Source organism: Calonectris borealis, chromosome 4, assembly GCF_964195595.1.
Source record: "Calonectris borealis chromosome 4, bCalBor7.hap1.2, whole genome shotgun sequence".
In the NCBI taxonomy this organism is placed as follows: Eukaryota; Metazoa; Chordata; class Aves; order Procellariiformes; family Procellariidae; genus Calonectris; species Calonectris borealis.
The window spans coordinates 59,144,755-59,164,640 of NC_134315.1; the positions used below are offsets into that span (position 1 = coordinate 59,144,755).

The 19,886-nt window shown below is 37.8% G+C and overlaps 1 protein-coding gene across 1 annotated transcript in view; it reads right to left on the minus strand.

The window, feature by feature from the left end:
* COL25A1 (collagen type XXV alpha 1 chain) overlaps positions 1-19,886 on the minus strand; it is a 322,972-nt gene that overhangs the window by 115,724 nt on the left and 187,362 nt on the right. Inside the window, exon 5 of the mRNA XM_075149759.1 lies at positions 10,753-10,770. Coding sequence (XP_075005860.1) covers positions 10,753-10,770 — 18 coding nt within the window. The remainder of the gene's footprint in view (positions 1-10,752; positions 10,771-19,886) is intronic.

The window sequence follows — 19,886 nt, forward strand, 5'->3', positions numbered from 1 at the left end:
TACTGAAGCACAGCTCCTCCTGGCACCATGACTGCTGGTGCTGGGCTGGATGTTCAAAGGGAGGGTCCCCTCTACACATCATGCAACCAATGCTATGCGGAGTATGTGGGTTGCACTGATCACACAACAGGCTCAAATAGGAAACCCCAGTCACCCAGGAATCTTGTGGAATAACTGAAATGTCAAGTGCCTCTGGTCCCAAGGGTCCAGGGTTTGATCCCTGTTTCAAAAAGGACTGTTGTGGTTTAACCCCACTCGGCAACCAAGCACCACACAGCTGCTCGCTCACCCTCCCCCCGCTCTGGTGGAATGGGGGAGAGAATCAGAAAAGTGAGAAAACTCCTGAATTGAGATAAGAACAGTTTAGTAATTGAAATAAAGTAAAATAGTAGTAGTAGTAATAATAATAATAATAATACAATAATACACAAAGCAAGCCATGCACAATGCAGTTGCTCACCACCTGCCGACCAACGCCCAGCCAGTCCCCGAGCAGTGGTCACTGCCCCCCCGCCAACTCTCCCCAGCTTATATACTGAGCATGATGTCATATGGTATGGAATATCCCTTTGGCCAGTTTGGGTCAGCTGTCCTGGCTATGCTCCCTCCCATCTTCTTGTGTACCTCCCAGCTTTCAGAGTATGAGGAGCCGAAAAGTTCTTGACTTAACATAAACAACTAAAACGTCAGTGTGTTATCACATTGTTCTCATGCTAAATCCAAAACATAGCACTATAGCAGCTACTAGGAAGAAAATTAACTCTATCCCAGCTGAAACCAGGACATACTGTAAAAGATGTGGTGTGTTAGATTACTTAAATCATGAACAGTTAAAAAAAAATGGCAGTAAAATATTAGTATAAAGCCATAGCTGTGTAAAATATAGCCCAAGGGATAGAAAGGCTTCTGAGACTGCAGTATAACCTCCACAGATTAAGAGCAATGAAATTATTTCATAACTTTTTTTAACTTGAGGATATGCTAATGCTTGGGAAAAATGTATTTTAGTGAAATAGCAACATACATTTCTCTGAGGATCTTATCCTTCTTTCTTTCCCATACCCCCCTTGCACATCCTTAGTCCCTTAAATAGTTTCTGCGCATGCCAGGCTCCATCGGTACCCAAACAAGCCTTTTTACAAGAACTGCCTGACAAATGTAATGATAAAAGCTACACCGCACAAATCCATCTGAGGCAACCTGTAAGTACTAGATTACTGCAAATGTCTCCATACTGTCCTAGCTACAAGTCATTGCTAAAAGAGGCAAAGACCTGACACTCTAAGTCATAACTCTAGTCTTGATGGGGATGTGTCAACCCTTAATCACAGATTAATTTATTTGAAGTCAACGTGTATGTAGAAATAAAAGTGCATAAAAATAGCATATAAAATAATATATGTGTTACAATAAGACAAACAAATGCTAGTAGAAGAACTAAAGCTTTCATTTATCTTCCTCAGTTTCCTCATCTACAACAGGGGAAAACTACAACGACATACTTCGTAGAGCTATTTCGAGAACTGTTCAGATTTGTAAAGTTTGAGTTGAGACACTGGATAAATGCAAAGGAATTTTTATATCAACTACAAACATACACATACTTTTATATATAGGCATATATAAAAGTGAGATGACTGAAGATATTTTTGTAACCTTTAAGGCTGGCAACATCTTTCTTTATACAGGAAGCAATTTAAGACAACATAAAGTTTATTAAAAACAAAACAGTTTTCTCCTCAAGACTAATAGTTTGGTCTACAAAATTCAGAACATCTTCAGGGGAAATTACACACATATGTATATGTATACTTAAATGGATATTCATTCTTTTTGGCAAATGATCACTAACAGACATACTGTGCAATACAACTGGATTGTATTTCTGCAAATACGTGATTCTTTTACATGTTTCTCAGCAGCTCACAACTCTTGAATGTTACTGACGGATCTCAACAAAAAAGATTATTAGGAAGTCCTATGTTATTGCAGGGACAGACAAAGCATTTTTCAAACGTAGAATTCTGGACTAAAGCTCACAAACAGAATGGACACTTCCATGCCATACTCATTAATAACATTACTGGCAGCACAGAAAACACTCCAATGAAAGGAATTGCTGCGTTTTCAGTTTTTGCTTCTTTCTCTCCTCCAAACTTGACTCATACTTACAGGAAAGAATAGCACATCATCACAGCTCTTCATGCCAGCACGAATTCAATATAAAGAACCTGAAGCATTTCTGCTAACATCTAAGGTTGCTTAAAGTCAAATTTCAATTGATGAAAGTGTCACCTTATAATGGAAAATACAAATTTTGAAGCTTCCATCTGGCAGCTTGAGATCCAAATCTCCCAGGTCTGCTCTAGTTTGCAGGACTTCCAAGCTTCTAGCACAGGGCTCTGGACTGATAATGGGTGATCAAGGAGACTGGTATTTTGAAAACCTTGTGAAAGACTAAGGTCTTAAAGGTTACGCTGTGATATCTAAGTCACCATAAGCTTGATGAAATACACATTTTTATAACTCTTCATTTCATTCTTTTTTTTTTTTAAAGGCAGTGAAACTACTGGGATCTGCAACAAATTGAACTGGAATTCGAAGCTGAAATACAGCATGAAGATCAGTAAAAACAATAAGCCAGTAGGAGTTTAATATCGAATTAAAAACATGTGCAGCAGGATAGTAAAATACTATATAATATTCTTGAACACAGTGCAATACTTTGTTTTGACATAATTCCTAATAAAACACAGAACACACTAGTGTATTTCTGCCATCTGTAGAATAGGATGAAGAAAATACAAAGGTCACTTGATAAAGAAATGATTTAGGAATACAAGAAATATTTCAGAGTTCTTAATTATATTTTGACAACTCTTTGTACATCTCATAATGGAACCACAGTACTAGGCTTGCAATTGCTTTTTTGTACTCATATGTACTCTGTTAAGCTAAGCAACGCTATACCAAATTAAGGATTACAAGTCATTTTTGCTTCACAGTTCTTCACTTGCTGTTAGAAGATCTAGTATGCCCTGGTCACAGTTGCATTCTAGATGAATAGGTGGAATGCTAATGTATGATTCCCCATAACATTTATGCTAGTATATGTAATGAGTGAATCAGACCTTCAGGTTTATTTCATTAAAACAAAACCAATTCTTTTCAGAAATTAATGATGCCACCATAAAGAAAAGTTGGTAACGTCCTGCAAATAGAAAGCATTTCTACAAATAGAAAGCTCTCCTTCATGTTTTCTTTTAGAGTTTTATATATTAGTTTTATATATTTTTTTACTCTAGGACTTGGGTTTTCAGAGCAACAATACCATAAATGGTCACTATGTGAATTATGAAATGAGGCAATCAACTTCTAAAAGTTTTGGGCCAAACAACTTAAACTGTTCCAAGAATCCACCTTCCAAGCTTTCTTCATCTATTGCATATAGCTACTCTGGAGGGAGATCTTCAGGTTTAGTAAAAGAAGCCGCCTTCATAACAACAGAAGGTATTTTACGAGGGCATCCAGACCTGACATTACCTTGCATGAAAAGCCCTTTCCACAGAATTCTGTACAATGAACATTCTTATGTTTGTGTTCGTAGAAAATCAAAACCTACTTTGAATGGGTAATTGTTAAATTAACATATTTCAAATTTGATATTTTTCTGAATCAGGTAAACAAATCAGAAATAAATTACCAGTTCCAGGAAATGCTGTGGAACATTTTAACATCTTGCTATTTCAGCGCAAGATTTCCAGAGATAGTTACTGAAATTGTAACTCAAAAGCATGCTATCAGAGTAGGTAAAAGAACACAGTTGCACAGCTGGGGTAGGGGTCTGGCCTCTGCTTTGGCGATCTGACATTAGATGAACAGGGTTCTAATAAGTCTGATTATCCCCAACTTAGTTCACTTAGCAGGATACTGTAGGGAAGTCATTAATCTGCCATTAGAGGCTCCTTCACAAATCCTGGCAAAAGGGTGAAAAAGGACAAGTAAAAAAAACATGTTGGAAACAGAGTACGACATCCAATGCTACAAGAATTTTCCTTGTCGATGCCTGGTACTTATTCCCCTTGGGATTTTTAAATTATGTGTGGTGCTTCCTTAGTCTTGGTACAACAGATAGTCCAGCATAATTTGCTCCTACATCTCCAATTCTGTGCTCTTATCTTCCAAAGCAAAGAATCCTCTTATTTGCACTAATGCCATCTGCTTAGCTGAAGAGGCATTTAACATTCACAGCTATCCTGGTTTACACATGTACGTAAGTCTACCAGGGGAAACGGAAGTGTTTTATATTTTAAAAGCGCTTATTGTTGTTAAACAAAATTAACTTCTGCTTTATTACATACAAAGCTGAGAAAGCAACATACTTTAAAACAATTAAATACATAACTCCTTCTGGGAAGATATATTTCTGGCACCTTTTGTATCATAAACATTTCTGTACACATCAGACAGTAAACGAAGTTTTGAGCATGATTTCTCCTCCTACATTCTCTTATGTGGTTGACGGGGCTACAGGGTTATAAACCTGATGGGAGACAAGAGCTAGATCCTTGCTTCTTATTTGGCAACTAACATAAAATTAAAAGCCATTATGATGGCATTTGTTTCTTCAGGTTCACAAGTCAATATGGACTGAGTGTTTCCTGAAAAGATCGCACAATTTCAATAGTGTTCAGGAATTGTCTTACAGCTTTAGAGAGGAAGGTAAATGGTAAGCAAGTGCTAAAGCTCTGCCCGCTAAACACATATGAGACAAGCCGGTTTATTTACATGATATCCTCAGTTAAGATTAATTTCTGATCTCAAAATTGATAGCAAAATGTTATTAGCAGCAATGGGATCAAGTATTTGGCCTTGTTATTGGTACAGGTGCAAGTAAGAAACAGACTTTTACATGCTGTGCTTGTCTGTCTTCCCATGTCTACCTGGCCATTAGATGAGACTAATTATTTTTTAAAAGACACTACAATAATCTATTGCTACTGCTGTACATGAGCCCAAGCTCTCAGGCTAAGCCTAAGCTTATTTTCATTCACACAGGTATAACTAATTAATTTGGACTTGATGACAGTAGTTGGGAGGAAATGCATGGTGTGCATATGAAAACTTAAAAACTACAAATGTTTTAAACTCACTTAGGAAGAATTTCTTCGAAAGACAAATAAACCTGTTATTTGTTCTCTTTCAGTACTTGTTCTTCTTTACCAAAGCCTAACAAACTATTCATTCCCCTTTGAAAATACATGTCCTCCTTAACTTACAGTACCTGCCTCGACATGACATCGAGGTTCTATTTTGTTGTATTCAACACCCACATCAGCAATACCTAGGGCAGGACATGGGCAATGCAGTAGCTCATTGCACTGTTTACATGCTAGTAAAGACACTTCAAAGGAAACTAAAAACTGAACCCAAATCTTTAGATGCAAAATGGTATTTGGTATATCTTTATGGTATATCTTTAAATGAAAGATCACAGTAATAGGGTGCATCCCCACATGAATTTACACCAACTTCTAACTCATATTCTGATTTCTATATGAGTAATCACAGTTTTACATAAGGAATTAAGAAGAAACTAAGATGCACCAAGTTTATTGAAGGAATTTCATAACCTACACTGAAATAATGGCCTGATGGCATCTGACAAAGTGTGTACACACACACACACATAAATATATAAAGCAAAGATAACATCATTCCATATTTGCCTAGAAAACAAAAATTTGAGTGACTGTACCTGTTCTTTGTTAACAAACTGTTAATTGTTAAAGTTTGATAGCAAAATCTGACCTGCAACTCGTAACTCGAAAGCAGTCTAGCATTTGCATATTCAAACTAAGTCATTCAATCCTTCAGCAGGATCAGAAGTTTACAAAGGAGCTTAGGGTATCAGGTGCTAGAAGAAGAAACATCCCACAGGATCATTCTCTAGAGTGTGAACAGCTGATGGCCTGGATACAACCACTGGCTTCTCTGAGGATCTGAGGAGCAGCAGCTTTACTGCACTGTGTATCTCAAGGTGATGAACTATTTCTCCAGCCTTATGCTGATTCTGTCCTTCATAATTGTACTTCTTGCCTCCTTCCCCCACTGTCCACACAAGTAGAGAGATTCTAAGCATTCCTAAAGGCAAACTGCTGGGAGCAAGGAACATGGAGCTTAAATCTCAATTTATGGTGATCAGAACAGAAGCAGCATGTCCAGCTCTAAGGGTCTGACAGGTAGAGACCACTTTGCAGCATTAGTCAACAGGACACATTATGTACCTTGCCCATAACTTAAAAAGCCATCAAAACACATACATGATCACTTGACCTTATCAACCACCCCAGTACTGAATGGCATATGTTAACTGAGAGGAGTATTTAACAAATCTTGGAGTGCAGATGGCTATCCAAACTACCAAAACTGAAAGGGAAATTCAGCAGGACATTTTCTTTACACAACCCCCTTCCCATCCTTCCTGCTGTCAGATACTCAACTCTTTCCTAAGGTCTAGGATTCTCTCTACCATCACAGTGTTCTCTAGGAAGCGATAAACAAATCTCTTACATTCACTGCTGCCGTCCAAAACAGCTCAAAACTATGGCTTATGTCCTGCTGGCTATTTTTCTCAGGCCTTGACAAAAACCAGAAAACAAAAAGTTAAAATGGTTCCCACCAGCTCTGTTGACAGCACAAGCCAGTAATAGCCTGTCTAACCATGAATCAGAATCTCTGCCATCAGAAATTAAAAATACTCCAGTCATATACCCTGAAGCTTGACGGTGAAAAAGACACACGCATACATTTGTCACCAGAATTGCTATGGTAACCCATATCATGCACATAACACTGGAAAATTTCAGACTGGAATAACATCACTTCCGTAGACATTTCACATACAGGAAAACAAGAATCTCATGAAAACAAGTATCAATCATTAATATTTTGTCCATTTCTAACGCAGATTTGAACGGCTGCCAAAGAGAAGGGAGAAGCATCTGTGGGGCTGCTATATCTCAAAGCCCCACACAGAGAGTGATCATGTATGCTGACATGAGAGAGAAAGTGTGTTGCACTAGAGAGAGGCCTGGAGAGGATATTGCCATGAGGAAGAAAACAGTTGGCTGGCTGAGACAAAGTCACACTGAAACACCACCCTGCCCCACATTTGTAGTTGTTAATAGTTTTTCTTCAGCAGGATTTCATAAAGGATCATTTTGTCTTCCTTCACCATAATACTAAATGCACTGTTTTCTAATATTTATATGAACTTTCCTTCTAAACAACAAAAAAAGTTAAAAATAACAAGCCTAATCTCTTTACCCCAATAGTACATTCCTTATGGAATTAACTTTAGACTAGAAGCGAAACTGTTCTTTGACAAACATGAATACTTCTGTTATATTAAATAGGAGATGTATGTGCAGAATTCGGTTGTACAGATTTATTCGGAAAATAAACCTTTTTGGTACAAGCTAAGCTAAATACATATTTACATTCTACACAAGAAAAAACAGATATTCTTTGGGGTCACCCAAAAGCCAGAATTTAAGTTTCAGCAAAAATATTAAAAATTTTATTATTTGCTCTTCTACTCAGTTTACACGGTACTTGAAAAGGCTTTTTTTTAACTGAAACCCAAAATCATACGAAGGTACTTCATTTTTGTAAAGGTTATGCTAAAAATTGTTCAGCTATTGATTATGGTCTCTACCTTTCAGAGATACAATAGAACCATGAGCTTTTTCTGAAAAAATGCTTGTGGGTTGTAATAAAGCTTCTTTTTACTTAAAACAGGAAAACAAGAAACAAAATTGTCTTTTGTGATGCATTCTTGAAGAAAAGAAGCAGTAAAAATTCAAAGATAAAAAGGTAGGAGGTGTTACTGATCTGTTACGAATTTATATTTGTACTAAGTAATTATGTACGTGTTGGGTGAATTTTGTGTGTACTTTTTGAAAAACACAGAAAAAAAGAATAGATGTTAATAAAACACTGAGTGTAAAAAGGATTAGAATTTATCTTTGATCTTAGTGTAGACTTACATGGTTATAACACCAAAAAGTGCTTCTTTTGTCAGCATAGCAATCCTCATCTTTGAAGCCAGGAAGCCTTTACTTTCTAACCAAACCGACCAATACTTTTCATTTTGGATTTCTCATGGACAAGGTTAAGACTGGGGAAATTACTGACAGCCATAGGTGGCTGAAATTTCTGCAAAGTGTTTTTTAATGAGAAACTGAGGGGGGTTGACTTATTTTATCTGTATGTGAACAGGTTCAATTTTTTATTGATACCTTAAAAATAATTGTAAAAAGTCTTGAGATTTTCAACCACAGCTTTCAACATCTTTAAAATGCTATTTCATGAAGTTATCTGGATCTGGGTTTCAGTTTAAGAGGAAAGACATCTAAATTTACAGCCTACATGTCATTGCCTAAGACAGGTAGATGTCAACATCGGCTAGAGAGCAATTCATCAGAATGTTTATTAGATTCAGTAGCTGCCTATAATCAGAATCTATAAGTAAGAGGCATGCATGTATGCAGCTAGTGTCATGTGAAAGGTTCCCTAGGTATCCAAGACAGCTGCCCATGACTGACAGATACAACAATGGTCCAACACCGACTCCAGCCATTGTACATACGACAGCCAGAGGCTAGGCTGGAGACCCTGGATCATCTCATGCAGCAACAAACACCTGTATGCAGGGAATGTAATTGAGCCCTAGGAGTTTACAAGGAGCTGAGAGGTCTCTAGGTGCACTGAGCATTGACTCAACCTTCACTGACTACAAGGAGTGTTTTTATACTTCACATGTCAACACCTACAAGCTTCTAGGTTTAGGCATCTTGATCTAGACCTGAATCCTGCTCTGACTGTCTCATGCCGTTATGACTTCCTCACCAGTGCCCGTGCAAGAATTATCCCTGGACTCAATCAGCCAGTCAAAATGACTGAGTACATACATATCCTCCTGCCACAATACGAGCATCTTGAGCTGAAAAGGAGGAAAAGGCAGTATTAAGAATAATGGTAAGTGTTGCTCAGAACAATGGCAATTGCACAGAGATGAGCATTTCCACTGGGAGGAACTACTGAAGTTAGGATGTAAGAATTCTCATCCTAAGTCTTGTGGGTCCTAGTATCTTGTAGCTCTTTCCTGTATAATCATTCAGGGCACAGAGAAGTTGATGCAATTTGGGGGCAGGGAGGGGGGGTGTAGAGGACTTTTCCTATGGTTTTCACCCCACTTCTCTTACAATCATGACAAGATGTCTCTGCCATTCTGCCCTTGAAACAGCACTGAATGCTGCCATCTCCATTGTGGTTCTTTGCCTACAGCTACCTCAGGGCATTTCATGTAGAGATATGAGCTCCAAAGGCTGAGAAGCTGTTTACAAGCATTAAACGAGACACTCTCCAAGCAGCTGAAATGCGGGAGGTGGGGTCCCAAACCCAGAGGGGAAAGACATGGGTGGCAGCACAAGTCATCATCAACTAGAGGGCAGCCCACAGGCTCAAGTAACAGCCTCAGGTCCTCAACAGAGCTTGTTCAGTGCGAGAGTGCCACACAGAATTACAGTCTCGCTCCTCATTGACCCCCAGCAGCACAGAGGCTGAAGATACCTCTCTGTGTAGGCCACACATCAAGAGACTACTGTGAAACGTAAATGCTATGGGGGGGTGGTCATTTCCAATGTCATACGGATTACTTATATAATACTATTACATGGAGCTTGGCACTGCAAGGATACTAGGCATTCAAACTGAGTGGGATGAGGGCTTGTAACACAAACTGTCTTTCAACAGAAAATGATGATTAAAAACAAAAAAATCTGAGGAAAACGCTTGCTTCCTGTAAAGAAAATCTTCACTTAAAAATTATCAGCCAATAAGGCTGTAAAGCTTTGACTTTCAATTATGATTCTGAAATATAAAAGGCCCTCACAGAAATCCTGGTTCAGGCAACCCCTGGTTCTGTGCTAAGATGGTCCCACAGCCCAGAGTTTACTTCCCATAATGCATCTTGAGTATGCAAAAAGGTAGAGTTTTTCAACTAAGTTTGCCTTTGGTATTGGCTTTCCCTGCCCCCCCCATTTCCTTGCTTTTCCACATTTCTATACCACACTGTAACTCAAATAATTTACATTTAATTTTTGCTATAGCTAATGTTTCCTTTCTGCTGGTCAATGTCAATTTCTACCTTAGAGCTGAAGTTAAATCCCTAAATTTCCACATCTTCAATTACAGCTCATAAGACAAAGTTCTACTATTCTTAAATAAAGCAGAACTAATTCAAAGCAGTGTATATAATTAATCAAAATAGCTAGCAGTGCAATATTTAAAATAACTGAGGGCTGCCTGGTTTATAGCAACATTATTAGCATGTGATTAATAAGCAGTTGAAGTATTACATTTGCCACACATTTGCTAAGTTATTTTATCTTGCTTTAAATATAGGTGGCAAAGTTTCAAGCCGTAGTTAGGAGATTTGCTTTATTCAGTATTTCATTGTTAATCCCACCATCTGGTCAAACAGCTGAGGGAACTCAGACAGCCATATGGGGGGGCCCATGTTTCTCTCTTAGGAAATATTTGCCTTACTGAATTATGCAATGGTTACCAGTTTCTAGCTTATTACAGTAGGATTAAAAAAAACATCAAAATACTTTGTAGATAACCTGAGTTTGGTGTGCCCTGTATTTAGCCTTAACTTATGTATGAAAATAAGATAGCACTTACTTGAGGACCAGGCTGACCCTGAAAAACAAGAAAAAGATAAGGTTATGGAAAGTTATGACAAGGATTAACTCCTTAAGTAGTAGCAAATAGTTACAGTACTCTCTAATAAAGAGATAACAAAAAAATCCAGTAACTGTACTGAAGTCAGATTCCGGACTGTTAAGTCTGTATTGAATTTGAATGTTTTAATTGAAACTGATGAACTTTCTTGCAATTAACTGATTCCAGAAATAAATTACAATAACACATCACTGAACGTGTATTTGAGAAACTTCATACTTTAGATAGTCAGAACAATACAATTTAGAAATGATAGAAAGACCTAATTTAATCATTCTCAAGTGAGAAAGAATCCACAGATGCTGAGCTGATTTAGAAGTAGGTATTGGGTGCTTTTTCTCTACTCACCCTCACGTTTCAAGGAGGTGCTAATTACTGCCTATTGAATGAACAAAGTTTAAAAACTGGAGGAACATATTGCTGGGCAAACAATAGTCTTCTTGCCATTGCTGCAAGCACCACAGTTTTAAGCAAGTATAAACCAATATTTAAGCCAGCAAGTCAGCAGTAGATGAACCCTTGTCAGTCAGCGCAGGAGGTAGCTGATACATTTCCTCTCCCTTATTTATCAACATCACCTTTGGACCACTTGACCAAATGGAGAGGCACCCTCTGTACACTGAGGAGGTGTATGTATCTCTTGTTGCTGCAAGCTCTTACAGAGCAGACTTCCTATCACTAAGGTCCCTAGCCTAGGAAAGCCAGTGAAAGTCAACAGTTATTCTAGCCCACTCATTACAAATTATTTGCATGAAGCAGGATTATATTACAAAACAGTATAGTAGCTGTGACTATGAACTATAACAACCCAGACAATCTGCTCACATTGTAAGACAGAGGCAAATATTTATATATTTCTCTCTATAAAGAGAGAATTTCTTAAACTCCCAGGGCTAGCTTAGCTTCTAGTGTTTTATGACACTTCAATAATATTTCAGTTGAATTGAAACTACATTTCCTTTTGTTGAAAGAAACTGAGCATAGAGACTTCCTGTAAGTCTTACAAAACCTCTTCACTTTAGCTAGAAGGTACTGCTATACAGAGTTGAAACTTTTCCATCTGAACATCAGGAAACACTTTTTTACTGTGAGGGTAACCAAGCACTGTCACAGGTTGCCCAGGGAGATTGTGGAGTCTCCATCCTTGGAGATATTCAAAAGCCATCTGGACATGATCCTGGGCAACCTGCTCTAGATGGCTCTGCTTGAGCAGAGAGGTTAGACCAGATGACCTCCAGAGGTCCCTTCCAACTTCAACCATTCTGTGATTCTGTGTGATTTTAAAGGGGGGGGCAAGGGAGGGAACTATTGGGAACTATTCCAAGGGAGTTCAATTGGGAACTATTATCTACAAGAAAAGCAGCTGAAGAAAAATGCTTTTTTTAGTAACTAATAAGATTTTTTTTTGCTAAATTAAAAACCAGAAAAAGATATTTTAATTCACATGCCAGATTTTAAAGATTTTTTTTAAAATATAAGAAATATTAGAAATAACGTTACAGAGGAATCATGGTAAAATACAGAATTATTGTGGCTATCTAATCCTTACACTGAAGGCAGCCTAAAGCATTCCTTGTTGTAGGTGATACAGTTTCATATTAGTTCCTTACAACCACACTGCATTATAGAGGTTTTCAGACAAAAAAAATACTGGCTGAGGTCTGCCAGTTCTAATATGAAGTAAAATTTTCTGAATCTGTCAGTTCTATGAACTTACCCATCACACTGGGTTAATGAATACAATTGGGACTCCTCAGCACTCAGCCTTTACCTCAATCTTCCCATCACAGCAGATTTTAAGATATTATATGCTATATCTCATCCTAAAATCATAGTGCTTACTGATGCAGTATTAGGCAGCCTGTACAATAAATCAGTATAAATTAACTAAACTGAGACCTATGCATGCAAACTTTTATATACAAACTCACAATACGTTTGTCTCTAAAGTTGCAGTACGTTTTGACCAAATCATTAAAGACTGTCTCCAAGATATATATATTAAAAAAAAAACTTAAATGAAAGTCTGAAATTACTAAAATGTTTCAACAAAATGTTAATTTAAAGCAGTAGAAAGCAAATAAACAGAATACATATATATTTTAAACAAAAAGATTTGAAAACGGACACTTTTTTCTTCAATCTAACTTAGACATATAGGCTACTAAGTGTCCACATGGTACATGCTGTACGTATGATATAAGGGACATACACACATAACATAAACATACCCTGAACTGAATGTCAGAGACAGAATCATGTTCCCATGAAAGTGTTTTCTACTCTCAATCTCAACAGCGTTACCAGTTTGCCTTTTTGTTATTGTGCATTTATAATTACTCTTTTATCAGGTTTGCAATACAGAGAGAGGAAAGCTGGAAACTGAATTTTTATAGGACAATTGTTTTTCATGGTGACACAGAACTCTATGAGATAATGGGGAATGTAATAGTTGCAGTACTCTTAGTTTATATACGCTGTCAATATTGCAATTATCCTGCATTTAACTGTAAAGCACTCATAGCAGGATTTTTTTATCTTGTTGGCTATGAGCTTCTTGAACTTGGAAAGAACTTTGCATTAGTGAAGGTAATTATGTTCTGTTTTTTTCAGTTGTTCCCAGTCCTTCAATAGTTTTGTATACTCTTAGATACTAGCTACAGCAAAGTATAATTTTCCTTTCTCACTAATGATCCAGTAAGTGACACTAACCAGAGGATGCAGCAAGCACTATATTATGGAACTCATCAGCTCTGCTTGCAAAGGTACAGGTAGAAAGAGGCATCACAATACTGACATTTTTGATTGTAAAGGGTCATTGTCACACAACAACAAATCAAAGTGTGGGAGATGAAAAAGGGGCTGTTCATTTTGTCTTCTCTTATTTTTGTATGTTGTGAAAGGGTCAGGAATAAAGCTCTGTCAGTTATTTTTGTGTTCATTAAAAAACTCTCTAACATGAATACAATCTGATATTATAACTCATTTGAGAAAGCTCCATCTCAATTAATATGCTTGTGTTGCCAAAAGGGCTCCAAGGATTGCTGAAATCACTCTGGCTCACTGCTGCATAAATTGTTCCCAATGCATGTTATTTGTGGATTAAAATGTTTTAGCTGGAAGTATTTATCCTAATTTTAGATAAAAACAGGGTGAAAATACTCTTCAAGACTAAAAAGTCAGCATTAATCTGATTTTTTTCTAACTAACATCTCTTCATTCAAGTGTGTTACGTACTCTAAAATTGATTCATTGATTGTAGCTACCAACTGACTGCTGTTCTTTGCACGCATTTGCAGATCAGTCCCAACCCCAATAACTGATCAGGTGTATTTTAGTGGCTGCTACTTTGAACCTCTGGATCATTGTTCATGTACTTGATTATCCACTACTGATTGTTGCTTTTTATTTATTTATTTTTTAAATCTGCATGATTACAGTGGGTATAGCTGCATAATATATCATGGCTTCAGCAAAACTTTCAGAACAATTTTCTCTTCTATATTCCTATTTAATGACTTAATATGTTATTTTGCAGGAAAGAAAGGGGTTAAGTTTGGCAGCCTATTATAACTACCATGATGTAAAGTCTTCTATGGTTGATAGTTAATCCCTTCCTAGCAATTTAACGTAGTATTAGCTGCTGATATGTAAATGATACTAAAAGAAAAAGATATATAGTGTAGCCAGGTCTCGCTGAAGTCAACAGGTAAGCTATCAATCTGCTAAAAGAGGAGATTAAAGAAAAAGCCTATTGAGTGGAGGCTGCAAACATTGCAGAAAAGTTACTTAACAGTAGAAAGAGATATCAAGGAGCACAGAAAAAAGTCGTAAGAGAAGAAAATGGAAGCTGACACTGCAAGTTAGCACGTTGAGCTTGCAGAGGAAACGGGGCTTGTAGCAAATGAAAGGACAGAAAAGAAAAGGCGTATTCAGGGTATCAAAGAAAAGCGGTGTCCTGGAAAAGGAGAAAGAGAGAGGAAACAAAAACAATAGCATGAGAAAGTGCAGAAACCGGATTTTCACAGCTTTTGCATTATTTTAATCTTTAAAGAGCTGGGAACGTAAACTTCCACGCTCATACATCCAAATATATGGCTACACAAGTATATACACAAATACAAATATATTTACAAATGCATTGTATAAAATTAAAGGTTATTTCTAACTTAATTCAAGTAGCACCTCCCTAAAGAATATCTGGATAGCATACAAATGCACTTAAAAGGAGACATGGGGCTGTTCAGATCTAATCAGCCAACAAAATCCAGGCAGAGAAATTAAAACACAAAAATGAAGAACCTGTGGAAAAAAGAAACCAGCAAGAGCCAAAGATATGTGGTCAGGAATAATATCCTGCTTTGAAAGGCACCACCATACTACCCTTGTGGAGCATTCTCTGGACAGAGCACCCAAGTAGGAATGTCTGTTTTCCAGTCTAATCCAGATAGAAAATGATAAGAAAACCAGAGTAGCATGGCCGACCTCTATTTCCTTGGATAGACACAAAAGACTGAATTGGCTTTTCAGCACTCAGTTAAAATCTATGCTACTGAGGTTGAAATAAGTTATGCTGAAGGAAGCCAATATTTGATTAATATACATTTTAGCATGAGCAATTAAAAAAGCAAAGAGGGAATATGTGCAAGACCTGAATTACACTGGTTTTGAACAAATCACCTACCAGCTTTCCATCCATACCAATCGGACCCTGGGATAATCAAAAGTCAAAACAAAATGGAACAGTTAAATCAGAGGAACACTGAAGATGAGGAAAATTATACAGACTTGGGAAATACGGTGGGCTTTAGAAGGTGAATAACTCTATGTCAGCAGTTAAATGCAATATCTTAAAGATATTTTGAGAAAGAAGGCACAGAAAAGAAACAACAAAAGAAGCAGACCTAAGACAGAATTAATAAAAACAACAGGGTGGGAAGTAGCCAGGCAATAGCTGGTGTTTAACGAAAGACAGGTTCAATGTGCAATGAAGAAATTGTTGGCAAATCTCAATGGCACAACATAACCAAACATATGAAATAATGCATCTGGCTTCTGTATTTTTCTTTAAATAACTGAGAAAACAGAATAAGTAGCCTATTTACTCAGTGCTCTTATCACATGGTTGCAAGATGAAAAGAGCAAACGCTTAAAATCTCATAACTAATCTGTATTTAAATTAACATTATAATAATGATAGTTAATAAGAAACTTCAGCTCACACAGTTCACTGAGGTACTAAAGATTTCCGCCTATACTTTGGCCAAGAAGTCCTGTGCCTTATCCTGCTTTCTTTTTTTGCCCTTGGGAAACCTTGTTGATACTTTACAAGTTCCTTCCTTCCTTCCGAGTCCAGGGGTTGATTCCTGTTATATGGATGCAAATTCTAGAAAGGATTTAACGTGGATGTACACTGTTGTAACTCAGTAACTCGTTCTGTATCAACTGCACGTTTAGGGGATCACAGGAGAGAGAAGAGGGCTAGAGAAAGTTGGATTAATTTTAAATTTGATGTTTAATTGCTATGTCTTCAGATAAATGAACAGTCAAGTTACCCTTCACTGACAACGGAATAAGAGCAGGCAGAGAAGTTGTTTCTGCTGTTAAATTCCTCTTTTAGATTGAAACTGTGAGCTCTCAGGTCTTTGCCCCATGCGAAAGGGACACTAATTTACATCTGCTGGAGAGAAGTTTTCTCTTAAATGCTGGCACTGCATCCATACTTTCCTCCTGGAGCTTCACAGGCACTCTCTCAAGACTGCCTTCCCTAGGCATATGGCTCCTTGGGACTGATTGCTCACACTGTTTGATTTGGATCACTGTTGCTCAGAAGACAGCACATAACATATTTGCTGGTTTTGTGTTGATCCATTTTATCTTTGCTGCTTTTTGCCCCCGCTCTGACCACTGCTTCGGCTTGCGAACAAAACTCAAAGTGTAATAGCTTAGTCTAAATGAGGTCTGCAGGGGTTCTGCTGACCCTTTCACCCAGGAGTGCATATTAGAATTATAGAATCATAGAATCATTAAGGTTGGAAAAGACCTCTAAGACCATCAAGTCCAACCATCAACCCAACACCACCATGCCCATTAAACCATGTCCCTAAGTGCCTCATCTACACGTTTTTTAAATACTTCCAGGGATGGTGACTCAACCACTTCCATGGGCAGCCTGTTCCAAGGCTTGACCATTCTTTCAGTAAACAAATTTTTCGTAATGTCCAATGTAAACCTCCCTTGGCGCAACTTGAGGCCATTTCCTCTTGTCCTATCGCTAGTTACTTGGCAGAAGAGACCAACACCCACCTCGCTACAACCTCCTTCCAGGTAATTGTAGAGCGCGATAAGGTCTTCCCTGAGCCTTCTCTTCTCCAGACTAAACAACCCCAGTTCCCTCAGCCACTCCTCATAAGACTTGTGCTCCAGGCCCTTCACCAGTTTCATTGCTCTTCTCTGGACACGCTCCAGCACCTCAGTGTCCTTCTTGTAGTGAGGGGCCCAAAACTGAACACAGTATTCGAGGTGCGGCCTCACCAGTGCCGAGTACAGGGGCACAATCACCTCCCTGCTCCTGCTGGCCACACTACTTCTGATACAGGCCAGGATGCCGTTGGCCTTCCTGGCCACCTGGGCATACTGCCGGCTCATGTTCAGCCGGCTGTCAACCAGCACTCCCAGGTCCTTTTCCTCTGGGCAGCTTTCCAGCCACTCTTCCCCAAGCCTGTAGTGTTGCATGGGGTTGTTGTGGCCGAAGTGCACTATTGTGACCTTCTGCACTATTAGTAATAGGTACTATAGTCATATGAATATGCCAGTTCAACCAGCTATCAAAAAAGTAATAAACACTATGAAAAAGCGATGCCATATCCGTCTAGTGAGTTCCCTAGCTATCTGTCCTCTCCCAGCCTAGATCATGGACTCTGCCTAAAACTCCAGACATACTTAGTATGAAAGAGGACATCAGTTGGATGTACATACTGTGAAACTCATGATTTTTGGTACATTACTGGCTTTCTAAGAAGCCTGTGCACTAACTTACTTGTCAGATCCAATAACAAGTTACTGTGTCTGGGCAGCCCTACAGGAATGAAACCCTTACCTCTCCTTCCCTCCAGCTCTTCCTGTGGTTTCCTGTCACATCATGAGTAGATGACATGCTGAGAGTTTAAAGCAGGTCACCAGCATCTTGGTTATCTCCATGACCACTACCTTTTTTATGTGCTGATGTCCTGGGAAAATTTGTGACTGTTGGAATGACATACAATCTCTTTCAAATGTTATCTCTGAACAGTTCTTCCTTGGTATCCAATAAAGCAAGCAACACTTTCCAGTGCATTAAAAGGACAGTTTTTATTATTATGCTTCCTCAATGCCTCTTGATCCCACACATGCAGCACACATCCAGCACTTACTAATTTTCTCATAGTTATTTAGCAGATTTCTAAATATGGTACTGTACACTCCAAAAATCAAGGCAAGTCTGCAAATTAGTAGTTTTTCCAGATTTTTCTAGCATTGTACTACAGGATATTTATCTAGTAATATTTACACACACAGTCTGTTGCAGGTGCAAAAACGAAGGCTGAGCTGAACCCTGGTTATGAATACGTTTACTTCTAGAAAGCAAACTACAGATATTACCAGTTAAAACACTCATCAGTAAGGTCATGGTAAGTATATAAAGTTCCCCAGAGGGCTGTGTGGGCCAACAGCTAAATTTAACTGTTTGGTCTGCTGCAAGCTTAGCCCAAAAGGTTTAATTATTCTTATGATGAATGAATACAGAAAAGAATTATACAAGTATTTGTAGAAGGAAAATTCATTACAAGGTCAAACTGTTGGCTTACAGGGACCAGCCAACAGCTCTTGCAGCTGTAGCAGTGCTTGTATTTTGCATATAAGCACTGTTTTCAGGGAATGTTTCTTTATCATAGGAAAAAAAAAATACTATTTGTGTTCCCTTACAATGATAGGCATTTTAACCACTATTAAATTTTTGCCTGCTCTTTATCCATGCTACATAGCTCCTGCACTTGAATTGAAGGACTATGTGTAGCATCTTGAAAAGTGTCAGTAAAGAAGAATCAGAAATTCCCAGTAGGCTGAAGAGAAGCACCTGCTCACAACTGAAAATAATAGGAATTTCCCCCATGATTCCATTTCTATCAGGACTATTTGGTCTGAAGTCCAGGAAAGTCTTCTGGGATTTGCTTTATAGAATAGGAGAAGAGAAATTTGCTTGAGACATACTTCCCTACAGGAGGAAAAAAAAAATCTCTGAAGATAAGAAGTCATTACTGTGAAAATTAATAATATTCTTTCACTATAAAAATACTAAATCTTTAAGAGCAAAACATGGTAATTTCCTTCTTTCCTCAATTACTTCTTTCTAGTGTTGGAAAGAGAGAGAAAACACTTCTCAAAAATGTAAACAATCAGAATTTCCACAATTGATACAGGCTGGGTGAGAAAGATGAGCTGAAATAGTACATAAGGCTACTTCAGGATGCACTGAGAAAAATCCTATATATGACAATATTTATTGAAATTCATTATATGATTGCACTGGAAATCTCACAGAATACTCAAAGACATTTTCATTCGTTTTGAAAGAAAGACTTCAAACTATAGTCCATCTTTGACTTAAACTTGATTGTCTCCAGAGCTGCACACTATATAGCTCAAACTACTTTCTGCTTTGTTCTCTAAATAACTGCTACTACAGATTAGCATGTAATTTTTGACAAGTACAAAATACATGGTCTTCTATAACACAATCCCCGTAAAACATTTTAGAAAACTAAAGACAACGCATCATGAAAGAAAAGGGGATGAGTAGGTTTATACAACAGATGTACACTAACTATTTGTTCGCCTACTGTAGATACTACAGATAGTATAGAAAATGTTTCTTCTAGACTATGCATTTCCTTTCTAGGTTTCCACTACCATTTTTAAATGTATGCTATCACTGGATATTTACTAATATCCAGTAAATTACATAATTACATAAACTTTTTTCCAAGATCCTCAAAAGAAAAGATGTTTGTACAGTAGGTTTTTTCCCAAATAAT